The sequence below is a fragment of the Pseudorasbora parva genome, chromosome 23, assembly GCF_024679245.1.
Source record: "Pseudorasbora parva isolate DD20220531a chromosome 23, ASM2467924v1, whole genome shotgun sequence".
Lineage (NCBI taxonomy): Eukaryota > Metazoa > Chordata > Actinopteri > Cypriniformes > Gobionidae > Pseudorasbora > Pseudorasbora parva.
Window position 1 is genome coordinate 4,615,123 of NC_090194.1, and position 17,230 is coordinate 4,632,352.

General features: G+C 38.1%; 1 protein-coding gene across 23 annotated transcripts in view; it reads right to left on the reverse strand.

Moving 5' to 3' along the window:
* Positions 1-17,230, reverse strand: part of dlg2 (discs, large homolog 2 (Drosophila)) — a 281,667-nt gene that overhangs the window by 14,917 nt on the left and 249,520 nt on the right. For 19 of the 23 annotated variants that reach the window (XM_067432627.1, XM_067432641.1, XM_067432628.1 and 16 more), the window contains 3 exons: positions 7,971-8,147; positions 4,081-4,156; positions 1,181-1,280 (listed from right to left, as the gene is read on the reverse strand). In XM_067432627.1, the coding sequence (XP_067288728.1) occupies positions 1,181-1,280; positions 4,081-4,156; positions 7,971-8,147 (353 nt within the window). Of the gene's footprint in view, positions 1-873; positions 920-1,180; positions 1,281-4,080; positions 4,157-7,970; positions 8,148-17,230 lie in introns of all 23 variants that reach the window. The other 4 variants (XM_067432624.1, XM_067432640.1, XM_067432629.1 and 1 more) reach the window with 1 other exon arrangement.

The window sequence follows — 17,230 nt, forward strand, 5'->3', positions numbered from 1 at the left end:
TCAATCCAAAATGTAATTCCAAAACTTAATGATTTACTTGCTGTGTTTTTTTGTCATACAATAGAAGTCACGGGTAATAGAAATGGTTTGGTTGCCACCATTCTTCAAAATTTTTTCTGTTGTGTTTCACAGAAGCGAGAATGCCATTCAAGTTTGGATTTCTATGTGACAAAATCCTAGTTTTATTATGAATTTATTTTTAATTTAAAGGGATAACAAAAACTAAGATTTATTCAGCATTGTCTTCTCTTCCGGGTTTGTTTTTTAATCCGTGTTCGCAACTGCGAGAGGAGACAATGCTGAATCAAGTCGTAGTTTTTGTTATTTTGGGACCAAAATGTATTTAAAGAGATTCTAAACTAACCCGCAGATGTCACATATGGACTACTTTGATGATGTTTTTATTCCCTTTCTGGTCCTTCTGGAAAGGGACAGTATACTGTGCATATGTTTTCAATGGAGAGACAGAATCTCTCGGACTAAATAAAAAATATCTTAAACTGTGTCTGAAGATGAACAGAGGTCTTACGGGTGTGGAACGACATTTGGGTGAGGAGTTAATGACATAATTTTCATTTTTGGCAGAACTAACCCTAACCCTAGCAAAAACATTCACAGGGGAACTCGTGGGCCGCATGGGCCGGATTTATCCATGGCCAAATTTTAACCCCAGTCCAGCCCTGGCTATCACATAAACCTAAGGATGATAATGCAGGAATCCCTGAAACATTAGGACCTGTAGACCAACATACATTAGTATTGTGACATGCAGACAGGTCTGTTGTTGACGTAACAGAAAAGAACAAATCTGAACTGAAATGTTACATGTGCGGTTGGGAGAGGGGTATTGGGTCCATTCCTTAACGCACTTACTCAGTGTCTTTGCTCCGTACCCGTCCTCCCCTATTCCAGAGATGTCCTACACCACACAGCCGAGCAGGGGGGCGGAGAAAGAGAGAGAATGAAAGAATGGGAGACAGAGAGACAGAGGGAGAGAGAGAGACAGTAAGGTTGTTGGTGGGGCGGGGAGAAACGCCAGCAGAAGAAGGAGGGCATGGGCTTCCTGGAGCTACCTACACACACCTAGACCTTTCACCCCACCCGAGGATGCGTTTGTGCGGGCGTGCGCTGTTGTTATGTACCTACGTGTGAGAGTGCACGTGCGTTTGTGGCTACTTACGTTCAGAGTCACTGCCGTCTTGCTCGTCGGCGTCCTTGTTCTTGTAGAAAGGGAACTTGCGTGAAAAGATGAAGTTCTTTCTACGTTTTTCACTGAATGACTGTGCGGAGAGAGAGCATGGTGCAAACAGGGGGCTCTAAACGCTGTCACAAACATGCTGACAAAAACAACACAAAGACCGGAGCTGGACGTGAGGGACAGCAGCCGGGAAACTAGCAAACATCAAATTGTATTATTTTCATGGGCATTAGCAATTTGATCATTTTAAATAGGCTTGTATTTGTACCAAACCAATTCCATTCTTTTTGGCTAGAGGTGAAAGCACTCGGATGCTCCTGAATAGGTGGTCTTTGTTTGTTGTGAAGGCTGATCCAAACCCTGCTGTCCATGACGTCACAGACCCTGAGCTATTCTCAGAAAGCTCAAATGTATTCAAATGAAAACATGATCAGTAGAAATGAACACACAAGGGAGGTAAACAATGATCAACAAAAGACCAACTGAAGCTGGTTTAGTGCCATGCAGAGGCAAAGGTGACTTAAAAATACTAACTCATATTAAAATATTAAACATGCAGGACTCCTGACAGGGTGACATGCTGATCAAAGGGGCAAAATTTGTGCTGCTCGAGTGTAGTATTATGATGTTCTAAATGTGAATTGTTTTTAAAATGGTTATAAATGCAGAGAAAAACAAACAAGGTAATATAAATGCGCCTGGGGTGATTTTTTAAAAATCTAATTCGGTGAACCTGAGCACACTATGCTGCCTGATATAAACATAATTTTCCTGATTAATCTATAATGGTGAAACCCCATCAAGGATATGTCCACATCATCTTTCACCCCAAAATATAAAAAAAATACAAAATATTATATCAAATTATATTCATTTTATTACATAAAGTCTCAAATAAGAGTACTCAAATAAGAAACTAATAAGAAAAACAGTAAAGTTGTAAAGTATGTACAACATTTTTATCCTGAATTTAATTAAAGGCACAATATGTAAGTGTAAGATTTTTGAATTAACATATCCAAAAACCACTAGAACAATGCTATATATTTTGTTGAGACTCACATTATCCCAAATATTTCCAAGAATGTTAAAATAAGTGATTTTAACCAGGACCGTGTCCATGATTCGCCTATCAATGACATCATACCCACATTACCCTCGATTTCGGGTGTTATTTCGTAGAAACCATTGAAACACCAAAGTTTCTTTTATATACTTTGTGTTTTGTTAGACAGGTGGGCAACTGTTTGGATCATTCATCAACAGAAAACGAATTGTTGTTCTACAGCTCAACACAGTTAGTCTTATTGTTTAAATCTGGTGTTCTTGATTTACCGCGAGTACCATATTTTACCATGCCTAATATGATCTAGCTCACTGCAGTGTGAACAAGCATCTCGTAGTCGCTAAAACAGCGCTGTATTTCCCCACTAAGGCATGTGCGGAAAAGCTTAACTACAACATAATAAAAGCTCCACTGCCCTCGAGCCGTGTGTCGCGCTCATCTCTCATTAGCAATCGCTTTAGCGGCCTTGTTCAGCCCCACCTAAATCTTTTATACATCAGCTCATCCATGAATATGATTTCTGCCCGAGTCCCATTAGATTCTTTTCCACCGGCTGTAGAGGTGAAGTTAAAAACTCCCATGATTCCACCATCCTCAAGCTACGCCTCTGATTAAGCGACCTCTAGCTGTGAAAATTACACATTGTGCCTTTAATGCTTTAATAAAAATAACCATTGTGTCCAGACAGGAAGTGGTATGTTAATGCGAATGAGATTTATTACCGCATTAAAATCATGAGTATTACGCTTAATTATTTTGAATCGCAATGGATCTAATATAGGTTTAATTTCCTTTAAGCAATGGTTTTAACAATCTAGGGGTGAAATATAACCCAGACATTTCTTAACAAGATTCATATTTTAATGTTTGCCAATAAACATAATTTAAATTTCAATGCTTTTGTGTGTATTTTTGTGGGTTTTGCCTCAGCACAGTGTACGAAAGAAACCAATTGTACCCCTGATAGTGATTAAAGGGAATATTCATAACTTTCACGGTACTAATCCTCCCTATTATAAGGCATTAAACCATTCTAAGTAATGCATTTTTAATCAACACTGAAATCCTATGATTCATAAACCTGAAATGATACATACACAAGTCGGAACTTAACACAAAGACAAAACCACACAACAAAATCCTCAAGTAATCCATCAGTGCCAACACCCCCACCCCTCTCGCCATCTTCAAAAGACAGAGGGAGAGGGGAAAAAAAGAGCAACAAGAGAAAAGGAAGAAACGTGCAGGCCTGGTTGCGATGTTGCTATGGATACTAGTGGGAATCATAAGGCTAAAATCCTGAACGGCTCTGCGGTTGTTTTGCCGAACTAAAAATACATCCTGCATCCTTGAGTTTTATTCATTTACTCTCTCAAATACACACACATAAGAAAGATTTACTACAGATGACCTTACCATACTGATCTCATAAAAGACGAAGAGACACATCAATGTACAGACATAATAATAGTGCGGCTGCTTCTGTGCTGCAGCACTGATGCTGAGAGCTCAGACTGAGCTGTCACACTGCGGCAGAAAGACAGCCTCACACACACACTTTCATTCTGACTGACTGACTCAATGACCCACCAGCACAACTTGAAACGGAAAAAATCGAAGATGACAGGGAACGACAGAAACTAAACCGGATAGACGGAAGAGAGATGAGTGAAGAGACACGACAGGCTGGCGAACTGTGTCTAAACTGTCATTAAATCACTGGGCCCTTCCTGTTTATAGCTGAAAACTGGGGCGAACAGAATTTCGGATGTTGGCACTGACTTAAAGTTGATCACTTAACAAATAGAACACTTACCCCTTTAGAGTCGAGGCTGCCGGGTTTTGAGTTGAATTTAACCGTCTTCAGACGAGCTCTCTCTTTTCTCTCCACTCTGCCACAGGAACAGAGACAAAGTCAGTGAAACACTTCACAAATGTACTTACGCTACATTTGCACGGTTCTCACACAAATATGAAGCTGTTTTCAACATTGATAAATATAAGAAATAGGATAAATAAACGTTTAATGAGCACCAAATAATCATTTAATATAATATTAGAATTTCTAAAGTCATGTGACACTGAAAACTGAAGTGCCAAAATAATGACAGGAATAAAATAAGAAAACTGTTCAAATTTAGTAATATGTCACAATTTTCCTGTTTTTACTAAAAAATGCAGCCTTGAAAAATTTACCAACCCTAAACGTTTGAAAGGTCTGAACTCTCAAACAACCTACATAAACATTTTTTTCACCTGATTGTTTAAATCTTTTGCTGGTGTATCTTAAAGACATTTGTATGCAAAAACAGATTAGGAATTGATAGGCAAGAATGTGACGCATTAATGTTAATGAATGACCCATTTTTGCTGCTTATTATGCACATAGTGTATTAAACTCTTTTATATCATAAGAGTAAGAAAAACTCTATTTTCAGTTGTATTCCCTTTAAAAAGCCAACTTAAATATAGGGCAGTAGGGTAACAACTAGAACTAGGCCTGTCACAAGTTAATTTAGTACAATTACTTAAAAAAAAGGTTTAAACCAAGGTGTTTCAGTTTCACTGTATATATATATATATATATATATATATATATATATATATATATATATATATATATATATATATATATATATATATATATATAAATAAAAAAAACAGTTTGCATCAAAACTTTTTAACGAAATATTTTTCAACTATCAGAGTTGTAGCCCTGGAACCAATTAATCTTACCCATATATATATATATATATATATATATATATATATATATATATATATATATATATATATACAGGGGCGTAGCCATCTTTTCAGAAGTGAGGGGGACAGAAATGTCGTAATACTATTTTTTTTTTTTTTTTTTTTGGACCAATATAATTTATCGCATCTCTTGCTTTTAATTGGGCAAGATATCAAATACAATGGTGAACAATAACCAATAATTAATATCTATAATATTATTCTCCTATTCTCCTTTTTTTTTTTTTTTTTGTTGTTGCCAATTTTATGATTGGTTTATATACTACAAACACTTCTGCATTAAGACTCCATAGATTTTATGCAATGTAAAAAAAAATATATATATTCTGATGTAACTCATCTTTTCTCTATGTGAATATATAGTAAAATGTAATTTATTCCTGTGATCAAAGCTGAATTTATCATCATTACTCCAGTCTTCAGTGATCCTTCACTAATCATTCTCAGATGAGGATCTGATGATCAACACACATTTAGGATTATTATCAGTTGTGCTGCTCATGGTGATGCTTAATTTTCTAAACATTTGTGGTAAAATTAAAAAAGAGAGAAATTAATAATTTTATTGATCAGACATGCATTAAATTGATCACAAGTGATATTTTTAATATTACAAATTAGATAATTTATTTAATAAATGCAAATAAATGCTGTCCATTGAACTTTCTATTCATTAAAGAATCCTGAAAAATAACATGTAGGCTATCATGGTTTCCACAACATTTTGGGAACTGTTTTCAACACAGATAATAATCATAAATGTTTCTTGATTATGAAATCCTCCTCTGAGAATGATTAGTGAAGGGTCATGTGACACTGAAGACTGGAGTAATGATGATAAATTCAGCTTTGATCACAGGAATAAATTACTATATATTCACATAGGAGAAAAAAGCGGTTTTAATTTGTAATAATGTTCAAAAAATTACTGTTTTAACTATTTTCGATTACATAAATGCAGCCGTGGTGAGCAGAATACTAAACATTAAAAAAGCTGCATTATTCATAAGATACTTTATTGTCAATAAATAGCCTACATTGAGATGACTTAAAAAACACACATAAAGCATATATTGTCGCACTCGTCTGATTGTCGTCGTCACGTTTCATCACTCATAACGATTGTTTTCCTTCAGCTGCAGCTCCAGCTTGACAGGGTATTACGAATCCATTTTTGGACTTTCTGTGAGAGCGCCCTCCTCATATTAAGATTCGGAAAAAATTACAGGTCATGCATAGATAATTTTTTGTCTCTGAGTTTAAATCTTGATGTATTCACATTGGTTTCTATGTAAATACACTTGCCCCTGACCTCAACAAGTGCGCTATCAACCGAGTTTAGAGAAGGCTGTCGTTAGCGTTCCTTTTGACTTGTCCGCCCCCGCACAGGGTAACACCGGTTCGAATCCCGCTCGGAGCTGGTCGACTAGGATCGGCGAGACCCAGTAAAAGTGCGGGGGACGAAAATAAATTTTATTAAAAGTGAGGGGGACACGTCCCCCGCGTAATCTACGCCCATGTATATATATATATATATATATATATATATATATATATATATATATATATATATATATATATATATATATATATATATATATATATACATACACACACACACACACACACACACACACACACACACACACACACACACACAGTTAGGTCCATATATATTTGTACACAGGCATGATTTTCATAACTTTGGTTTTGTATGCCACCAGAGTAAAATTTAAATGAAACAATCGAGATGAATTTAAAGTGCAGACTTTCAGCTTTAATTTCAAGGGGTTGAACAAAGTTATTAAGTAAAAAGTTTAGGAACTGAACCATTTTTATGTTTTGGATCATTGTCCATCTGTACCATGAATCGCCGTCCTTTGCTGCATTTGGCTGACTGTGGGCAGACAGTATATCCCTAAACACTTCAAAATTCATCCGACTTCTACACTCTCCTTCATCGATAAACACCAGTGATCCAGTACCGCTTGAAGCTCATGTCATCACACTGCCTCCAACATGTTTTACAGCTGCTGATGAAGATGATGTATGCTTTGGATCATGAGCTGTTCCACACCTTCTCCATACTGTTTTCTTCCCATCATCTCGTTGATCTTAGTTTTATTCATCCAAATGCTTTTCCAGAACTGGTCAGGACTTTTTAGGTGTTTTTTTTTTTTTTTTTGGCAAAGTATAATCTAGCCTTTTGATTGTTGATGCTTATGAATGGTTTGCACCTTGTGGTGAACCCTCTGTATTTGCTCTTGTGATTGTAGACTTTGACAATGACACGGACACCTCCTGGAGTGTGTTCTTCACTTGGCTGGATGTTGTGAATTGGTTTTTCTTTACCACAGAGATCATCATCTACCACTGTTGTCTTCCGTGGGCGTCCAGGGCTCCAGGCCTTTTTATGTTGCTGAGCTCACCAGGGATTTGGCCGCTTCTAATGTTCTTGCTACGGTATCTCTCTGATGGATGTTTAGTTTTTGAAGCCTAATGATGGCCTGTTTGACTTGTGTGTTTGAGAGCTACTTTGAATGCATGATGTAGGTTCAATAGTTTCCAAATTAAGATTGTCAAACTTGCACAAATTCTTATGCTTGCCCATTTTTCCTGCTTCTAACACATCAACTTTGAGGACAAAATGTTCACTTACTGCCTAATATATCCCACCCACTAACAGGAGCCGTGGTGAAGAGATAATCAGTGCCATTCACTTCACCTGTCAGAGGTAATGTTATGCCTTATCGGTGTATATGTGTGTGTAATTCATTGCAAATTGATATATGGCAGCTCTAATAAAAAAGGTAAGATTGTTCGTAATTTGTGGTTATTAAGTAACTAATGGATCACAAGATACTTAAAATGGTGGTAATAAATCTGCATTTGCCGCTGGTTTAGTGTTCATTAGTGTAGGTGATTCAGCATGAGACTCACCTCCTCTTGCTGGGGATGACGCCCATCTCTTCACTGTCCCCTTCTGCCGTCACTCTCCTGGCCTGCCACCACTCATCATCAGATGCATTGATGACATGGAGGATGTCTCCATATCGGAAACTGAGACCTTGACTGGGCAGACCACTATCCTTCGCTCTCTCGTAGTCAAACAGAGCCCTGGAGAGACACACATAATGTCAGCTTTACAGACCTGACAAATTTGCGCAACATTTTACATGCATCTGTCACTAAAACAGCAACGGCTGACTGAAAACAGCATGTGTGAAATGTGTAGATACGGCTATGAGAAGTACAATAAGTGCCACTAGCCACACTATCACATATCACAGCTTTGTGTGTGTGTGTGTGTGTGTGTGTGTGTGTGTGTGTGTGTGTGTGTGTGTGTGTGTGTGTGTGTGTGTGTGTAGAATTAGGGTATGATATGATGGATTAAAACAACAACCGAATGCTCCGTTCCATCAACATATAAATCTACAAGCAGCTGCAGTCAGTTTTCTTGCCAAGCCTGGAAGAACTAGCATCATGTTATATTACAGCCAACATCATATTATATTAATATTTCTGTGGGGTATGACGAGTGTGGCATATTCAGTCTGTTTTAAAAATGAAACAGTTAATTTCAGGCCTTTCTACCTATCATTTCCTGTCCCTTCGCAAAAAGCCAAAAATATTATAAACAACAGACATGAAAAACACCAAAATATATACTACCGTTTCAAAGTTTGGGGCCCTTTTTTTGGACCATTCTTTTAAATAAATGGACAAGCACAACTGTTTTAAATATTGATTATAATCAGAAATGATTCTTGAGCACCAAAACAGCATATTAGAATGATCATGTGACACGTAAGTCTGGAGTAATGATGCTGAAAATTCACAGGAATAAGTCATTTTTTTAATAAGTATATTTTGATCGAATTAATGCATAGATGGAACATAAGAGGCTTCTTTCAAAAACATTAAAATATCTTACCAACCCTAATTATTGAATGGTTGTGTATTAATATGAAAATCAGGTCTTTCTCAGATGCCACAAACCCATATTATATCATATTATATAATAAACTTCACATCATTTTGACAGAAATCTCAGCTACTTGACATGACAGAAAACCTCCACTAAGAGTGAAATGAAGAAAAAGATCAGAAATGCAAAGCCCTTTCAAGACGATCTGAGTTTACTACGCTCCTGCCGTCTGAAGTGGGTGAATCACTGTGCGGCGACAGAAGAAAGCTCTCATTCATCCTCATATGGAGGAGCACTATCTGAAGAGACAGGCTCGCATTTCAAAAATAACCCCATGATTCATGTACTCATCCTTAGAAAGAGACACAAATGCAATCCACTCTATTTAAGGAGCAGATTTTACACTGATGATCGAGGCTCAAAGGCCAGATAAAAGGTGGGCTGAATAAAAAAACACTGCGACCTGGAGTCACCCACCGATCTTAAGTATGCATTTCAAAAATAAGGAGGAAAGGTTATATTTGTTTTGTTTTATTTTTGTGCTTTCGATTACATTGAACAACAAAAATGTTCCAGGCTGTTTAGCTTATCTATCTCCAGCAGGGCAGTGTGGATGATCAAGCAATGACACACAGTAAAAGGAAGCACTATAGCTCAGACACATCTGTACACAAAAGAACAGACAGGCTGTCACTGTCCTATAGGCCTGCGCACTAAGTACACAATACAACAGATAACCACAATAATGGCCATTAAACCTGTTCCTTCAGGTGCATTTAGTCACTGCAAGCTTAGCAGAAATACTTAATGCAGACCAGCGATAAGCAGAATTAGAGTTACTGCATTTCATGTTTCTCTCTGTTGTCTAATTGACTTCATATTCAGAATGAGATGCGAGTGAAGGCGAAAACCAAGGAGACATATTGTATGATACCTGGAGAAAACAATGTTGGCATAAGCATTTTTTTCTATACTGCAAATGTATGGAAGAGGATTAGGGCCAAGCAATAATAAAAAAATAAAACCATCTCGAGATTAAAGGCATGATAATGCGAGAATCGAAATACAATGTTGAGAATAAAATCATTAAGAATAAAGTCTTGTTAAATTTAGCAAAACATTTCATTGCGCAAATTTGATGGTTCTTTTTCATCTAAAAAATAACCATGACCCTTGCAAATACCGGTACTCTTTAAAGTTCTTATTATTTGGTTATATTTAGGTAAAGCTAATAGTACTATGTACAATTTCTTTGTTATTGAAAGAAATCCGAAAATATAGCTCATGTGATCCAACTTTGTCATGTCCTCTATCAGTATGCAATGAACATGTCACTGATCGAATATGTGTGTGTGTGTCAAATTACAGCTCCAGCAATCAATGAATGATACTGATGGTGTAGTAACAACCTCTACCAGCAGGGGGCTAATAAAAAAGCCATACTTTGACCACTTGATGAAACTGTTACAGCACAATAAAGTAATAACAAAAAAGAGGCATTTAATCAAGCCATTTTTTCTTTTAGAACATGCTGTTCCTAAATTAAATGCTGCAATGACACCACACACTAAAACTGCACTTTCAGCATATGATAAAAGCTCTCGCATAAGAAGAGCCTCTCCTGAGTAAGAGTTTGGGGAACAAAAAACATGGTTATACTAGTACACTAGCAGTGGCTGTCTATGTTCACTGCTAGCGCTCACTTCACCTCTCTTTTATACTGCCTTTTGTAGCCATGACAATACATCCTTTTTTTAAAGGAAGCCTATGATGCAGACGCCACAAATGAGAAAAAGGACTGAAATCAAAAGAGGGGCTAATAATGTCAAATCCATCGTCTTGGCAGAGAACATTCGATTACCCCCTAACTATAAGAAACTGCAACTACATGTCATCTCACTCTCATTAAAGTATTAGTAGACTGTTAGGTTAGAGATAGGTATAAGTTGATATGTAGTTGCAAAGTTAATCAGTTTGGGGAGCATCAAAATAGTTAGTAGATATTAAGCAGACCATCTACTCCAATGAGTTATTTGACATACAGTTGCAAAGTTACTTACAGTATGTCTTTAGAGGACCATTGAAATAAAGTGTTACCAAAAGTCGTCCTACAATACAACTTTAAATGTTCTCATAAATAATGTCATATGATTATAAGATTGACCTATTGGAGTTTATTCATGCTCACAGTGCGCAGAAGTCGCCAAATTTCGGCAGAGTCAATAGCTACAGACCTCCAAACTTTGTGTGGCCTTCAGATCAGCTCAAGAACAGTGCGTAGAGATCTTCATGGAATGGGTTTCCATGGCCGAGCAGCTCATCCAAGCCTTACATCACCAAGAGCAATGCAAAGTGTGGGATGCAGTGGTGCCAAGTGTAAAGTTTGGTGGAGGGGGATTATGGTGTGGGATAGTTTTTCAGGGGTTGGGGTTGGCCCCTAAGTTCCAGTGAAAGGAACTCTTAATGCTTCAGCATACCAAAACATTTTGGACAATTTCATGCTCCCAACTTTGTGGGAACAGTTTGGAGATGGCCCCTTTCTGTTCCAACATGACTGCGCTCCAGTGCACAAAGCATCTATCCATAAAGACATGAATGAGTGAGTTTGGTGTGGAGGAACTTGACTGGCCTGCACAAAATCCTGAGCTCAACCCGATAGAACAGCTTTGAGATGAATTAGAGCGGAGACTGAGAGCCAGGCCTTCTCGCCCAACATCAGGGCCTGACCTCACAAACGTGCTTCTAAAAGAACGGTCAAAAATTCCCATAACCACACTCCTAAACCTTGTGGAAACTCCATATTAAACCCTACAGATTAAGAATGGGATGTCATCAAAGTTGATGTACATGTAAAGGCAGGCGTCCCTAAATATTTGGCAATATAGTGTGTTTTATAAGTCATTCTGAAACTAACTAAACATAAAGAATGTTCCTGCAATTGGTGCTGGTGATCAATATCATCCCAAGGATGAAATCAATTAAAAAAATACACCAGCTACCCATAGTGCACTGCTGTGAGCAGATAACTGCACGCCAAAATGAATGGGTTGCACATAAAGGTTGGCACATATGCTACTGTAATGGATGGAACATTCAAGCTCACTGACATAATTTACTGAGCATGCATTATTCCACAACAAACACAATATTCAAATTAATCTGTACTGCCAGCTGTATGAGAGCACAAACTGCTCTAAAAGTCATGTGATGTTGCAAATATGTCCGTTAGGGTTACTACAGTCACTGGTACAAAATTATTGATAAAAGCAAGCAATAATGTACGGTGTAATGGCGGCAAGTCACCATTACGGATCCATTACAAAAGACAAACCGTAATGAGTGTAAAGAAATGATCCGCACTGCACACGAACAAAGTATTATCTTCAATGTCCTCATTAACCCCTGCTTCGTTAAAAATATAAAACACAAACACACACACACACACTGGAACACATGCCTAGGGAAAAAAGCACATGTTCCCTATCATCAGCCAACAAAGACATTGCGGTTGTTATGGAAACTGCAAGCTAGGTACAGTGCAGATAAATAATATTTTTACATGTTTGTATGCTGGCAGGTTCTCAGCCCATTACAGTGAATTCATGCCTCCATGGCATCATTACGCCAATGATGCTTCTCAAGACATCCCCAAAAAACTGTGTGCTAGTGCAGTCTGCAGAGAAAAACTCAAATTTACTGTCACATAACAAATATTGAGTAATGCTCTCTCCCCTCTTCAGACATTATGAGCCCTTATGATAATAAATAGAGAAAATTCATGTCTGTAAAGAATTCAGTAGTGGTGGAATTGATGGATGTGGATAATGCTAAAGTTCAAGTCAATGACATTTTAGTATTATTTATATACTATTATAGTATTTATTAGTATTTAGAATGAGCTTTTTTTTTTTAAATTCAGTTTTCATTTGTACATTAGTTAAATTTTTTGTCATTTTGTTTTTAATATTTCTATTTACCATTTTAATATTTACACACACAAACATTTTTGTTGTTTGGTTTTGTTTGTTTGGTTTTTGTGAATTGTAGGGACTTTCCATAGGCATAATGGATTTTACACTGTACATTATATCCCCTTACGCTGCCCCTGCCCCTAAACCTACACATCTCTCACACACACACACGCACGCACACACGCACTCACGCGCACACACACACGCACTCACGCGCACACTGCCCCTGCCCCTAAACCTCCCCATCACAGGTAACATTCTGCATTTTTACATAAAAAAACAAACAAAAAAACATAATTTAGTATGTTTATATTACCGCTGGCTGGTGAGCTCAGGTTTATATTACATTGTGGGGACATTTGGTCTAAAAACTAAGGATTTTATACAGTAAAACTGTATATTCTATCCCCTTAAGGTCGGAACACACCAAGCCGATGGTCGGCCATCGGGCAGTTTTTTTGCGTCGGCCAACTAAGTTTCCTCTATGTGTTCCACACCGTCGGCTGGCGTTGGTCCTCGTCAGTAGTTTTTCAGCCAATTCGACATGTTGAATCGCCGTATGTCAGTCGATCGGGACATATGATCCTTCTGATTGGCTGTTCAGCTAGGGAAAAAAAAATCGTTTATTTTCCTCATTCCGATACATCTGAATATTTTAAAGGTCCCATGGCATGAAATGTTAATTTTATTAATTTTTTTTAACATTAATATGAGTTCCCCTAGCCTGAATATTGTCCTCAAGAGGCCAGAAATGTTGATTGGTGTAAACCGAGTTCTGGCTGTCTTTCTCTGCCTTTGAGAAAATGAGAGCTCAGGCGAGTCGATCTTGAATTCTCCTGTTATGACGTTATACCAGGAAAGGTTTCCTCCCCGTCCTCTGCTTCACCCGCCCAGAGAATTAGTAGAGAATGGATTCAGTTTATCAGTCGCGATGTAAGCAGCTCAGGCTTTACCATACGGATTCAACAGCGCTGCCACAAACAGTGAGTAACAGTGTTCACTAATGCCTGATCTGGGATCAGGGAGGTCTGATGTGTAGCTAATCATTCAAGTTCACACAGACTTTCTTTCTAAATCATTTAATACTGTCAGTCCCGCCGCTGGCCGTCTTGAGGCATCAGTGGATCAAGCCAGTGACTAAAACAATCAACTTCACGTCATTTCTGTTAGTAGCATGAAACAAATCTGTTATTTAAATGATTAAACTACAGAGAGCGATCAAAGAACACTCTTTATAATGCTCGGATAGGTCAATCACGTATGTCTGCAGTGCACACTTGCCCAAACTGCCGTTAAGCTGCTCAACAGAAGCTCTTACTGCATTCATGTTGTGTGTTTGCTGTTAGCTGCGGTGAAAGCATTTTGTGAGAGAAATAAGGTTGCAAAGTTCACTCGTGTTTATTCAGAGCTCTCAGATCTCAGATAACAAAATAAATTTGTGCTCTCAACATCTCGGTACAATAACACTTCTTCAGGCAATCTTTCCTAATCTTCCTGTCTCTGCCTGGACTGGCAGGTAGGCAGTGCTGCAGCTGCTCTGCTCGCGCCTGACTAAACCACGCCCCCTCCGCACGTAATCTCATTTCAAATGCAGATGCCAGCCAATCACAACAGTGGGTGTTTTCACTGAAGACTCACAGCAGACACACCCCTTGAAACAGAGCATTCCAGCCAGAGGTCTAATATCAGTATAGAAAAAATGCCTTTTATTTCTAAATTATGACATTTTCGATTTAAAACCATACTAACAATATAAGTACACCTCAGGAAACATTATAAAATAATAAAATAATCAATGCCATGGGACCTTTAAGAAGATATGGCTGTGTGGACCGAGGCAAGTGAAGACGTCATGTCCAAAATCAGCATGATCCAGGAAAGGCTGGCTTTGTATGACATTACGGAAAAATGTTATGTCAACCATGTGGCAAAAGCTGAACTGTGGCGTGAGATGGCAAATAAACTTTTTTCAGGTAAGATTTCCTTTTTTGCAATAGTTTTTTTCTATCAGTAATTCCCCCCCCCAAAAAATAGCATGTGTTGCACTAACCCTACCCCTAAACTTATCCACAGAGAATTTTCTGCATTTTTACATAAAAAAAAAAAATCAATTCCTCAGGGGAAATAAAATGTTCCCATAGGACAAAGTTTGAGATATTGCAATTTTTGCGGGGACATTTTGTCCTCATATCGGCCCCATTGCTCCTATTGGTTTAAACACACACACACACACACACACACACACACACACACACACACACACACACACACACACACACACACACACACACACACACACACACACACACACACACACACACACACACACACACACACACACACACACACACACACACACACACACAGCAGGTGGGACATGTCCCCACCACTTTTTACCAGGGTCAATATTGTCCCCACTACTTTTAGAAACACAGATGAACCTACCTAATACAAACGAAACTCCCGTTACCTAGCAGAGCATAATTTCATAAGTTTGTTAAATAAGAGGCGATCTGTTGCTGCTGTTATCAATGGTGCAGATTTCTCTTGTGGCTTGTGCACACTGTGCAGTTTCACACGGACGAGCGCTTCAATCTATCGCTTAATGCCATTGCGGAGACTTTCTATTTGTTCTGGTGAAATCACAAAACAAAATGCACAAAAAACCTTCCCTGCTTTTGATATACAACCGCTGATGATATTTGGATTTGATGAGAAAGAAAAGCTATATGGGGATAGATTAGAAGAAACCAGAACCTCTGACACGTTTAACAAAACTTCTACCACTACACCATTAGGCAATACAAACACACACCTGCATGTATTCATGTGGAAAATCTTACTAACAATAGATATTGTGCAAGAACGAAACTATCACATAAAACATCTATATCGATAAACCCAATGTACTATTGAAATTGATTTCTTGATATCTTAACATATTTTTTTCTGCAATTGTTATTGTAGATATTTTACATCTGATATAGGATTGTATTAGCAATGCTATATCAGAAAACACCCCCCCCCTCCCCACACACACACACACCTGCCCCACACTCTTTTAAAACAAAGTTAAGCCACTGCACACATGCACACACACACACATGGTTTACGGTGACTCCATAGGTGCAAGGGTTTTCACACATACACACACACACGTGGTTTACGGTGACTCTCCATAGGTGTATGGGTTTTCGCACATAAATGCACACACACACAAACACACACATACATATGTGGTTTAAGGTGACTCTCCATAGGTGTAAGGGTTTTCACACACACACACACACACACACACACACACACACACACACACACACACACACACGTGGTTTACAGTGACTCTCCATAGGTGTAAGGGTTTTCGCACATACATACACATGCGCACACACACACACACACACACAGAGTTTGGTGTTTTTAAGCCATTTTGTTTACGAGGACACAGGAACTGACCTCACAAATCATTCTTACGTTGTAATACTCATTTCATTACACACATTTTTATTTTATTTTAGTCATTTTAGTATGCCAACTTATTTAATTAAAACTTCGTTTTAAAATATATTTCAAATGTTTTTCCATGTAATATTTAGAGTTTGTTTCAGCTTTATTTCAGATAGACAAAGGTGTTTTTAATAGTTTAAGTTAAAAATAACAACAATGGTTTGAGTCTGTCTTGGTGCACTTGAAATACTGCATGCACAAGTGCTGAAAGTGTTTAGTGAACTGAATTCGTCCCTGAGTGTTTGTCTTGTGATTTATTGTGTGGGTCTTGGAGTAGAGCTGCAGGGCTGAATCTCTGTGCAATAGCAAGCGAAACAATCCAGGTATGTGTGTGTAATATACAGAGCTCAGCAGAAAAGGATACATCCATGGGTGGTGAACCTCATGGACAGCATTTTCCACACCAGCAAATGTCTGTAACATAATTTGTTAAGAGTGAGTGCTGCCTCAGTCCTTGAAAAAAAAGAGTGTAGTATTTGCTAAGCAGTGAGATAAAAGCTGAAGCCATCAGCATGGCAAAAGGGAAAAAACATTACAACACGCAAACTAGGAGAAAGTGTCAGAGTGCTGGCAAAGGTGCAGAAAATGTGGTGCTTTTGCTTGTTACAGTGAAATGTGGTTTAAAAGCCCCTGAGAGTAGAGTAGAGAGCTATCCGTATGTGTAGATCATAACAATAAGAGCTTGGGCTAGTAGGAGCCTAGCTGAGATTTGCAAGAGTGAATTACATACACAGCAGCAATTGGGGATTTTATGCAATTACTACATTTTTACATTTTCTGAAAGAAATGGAAGA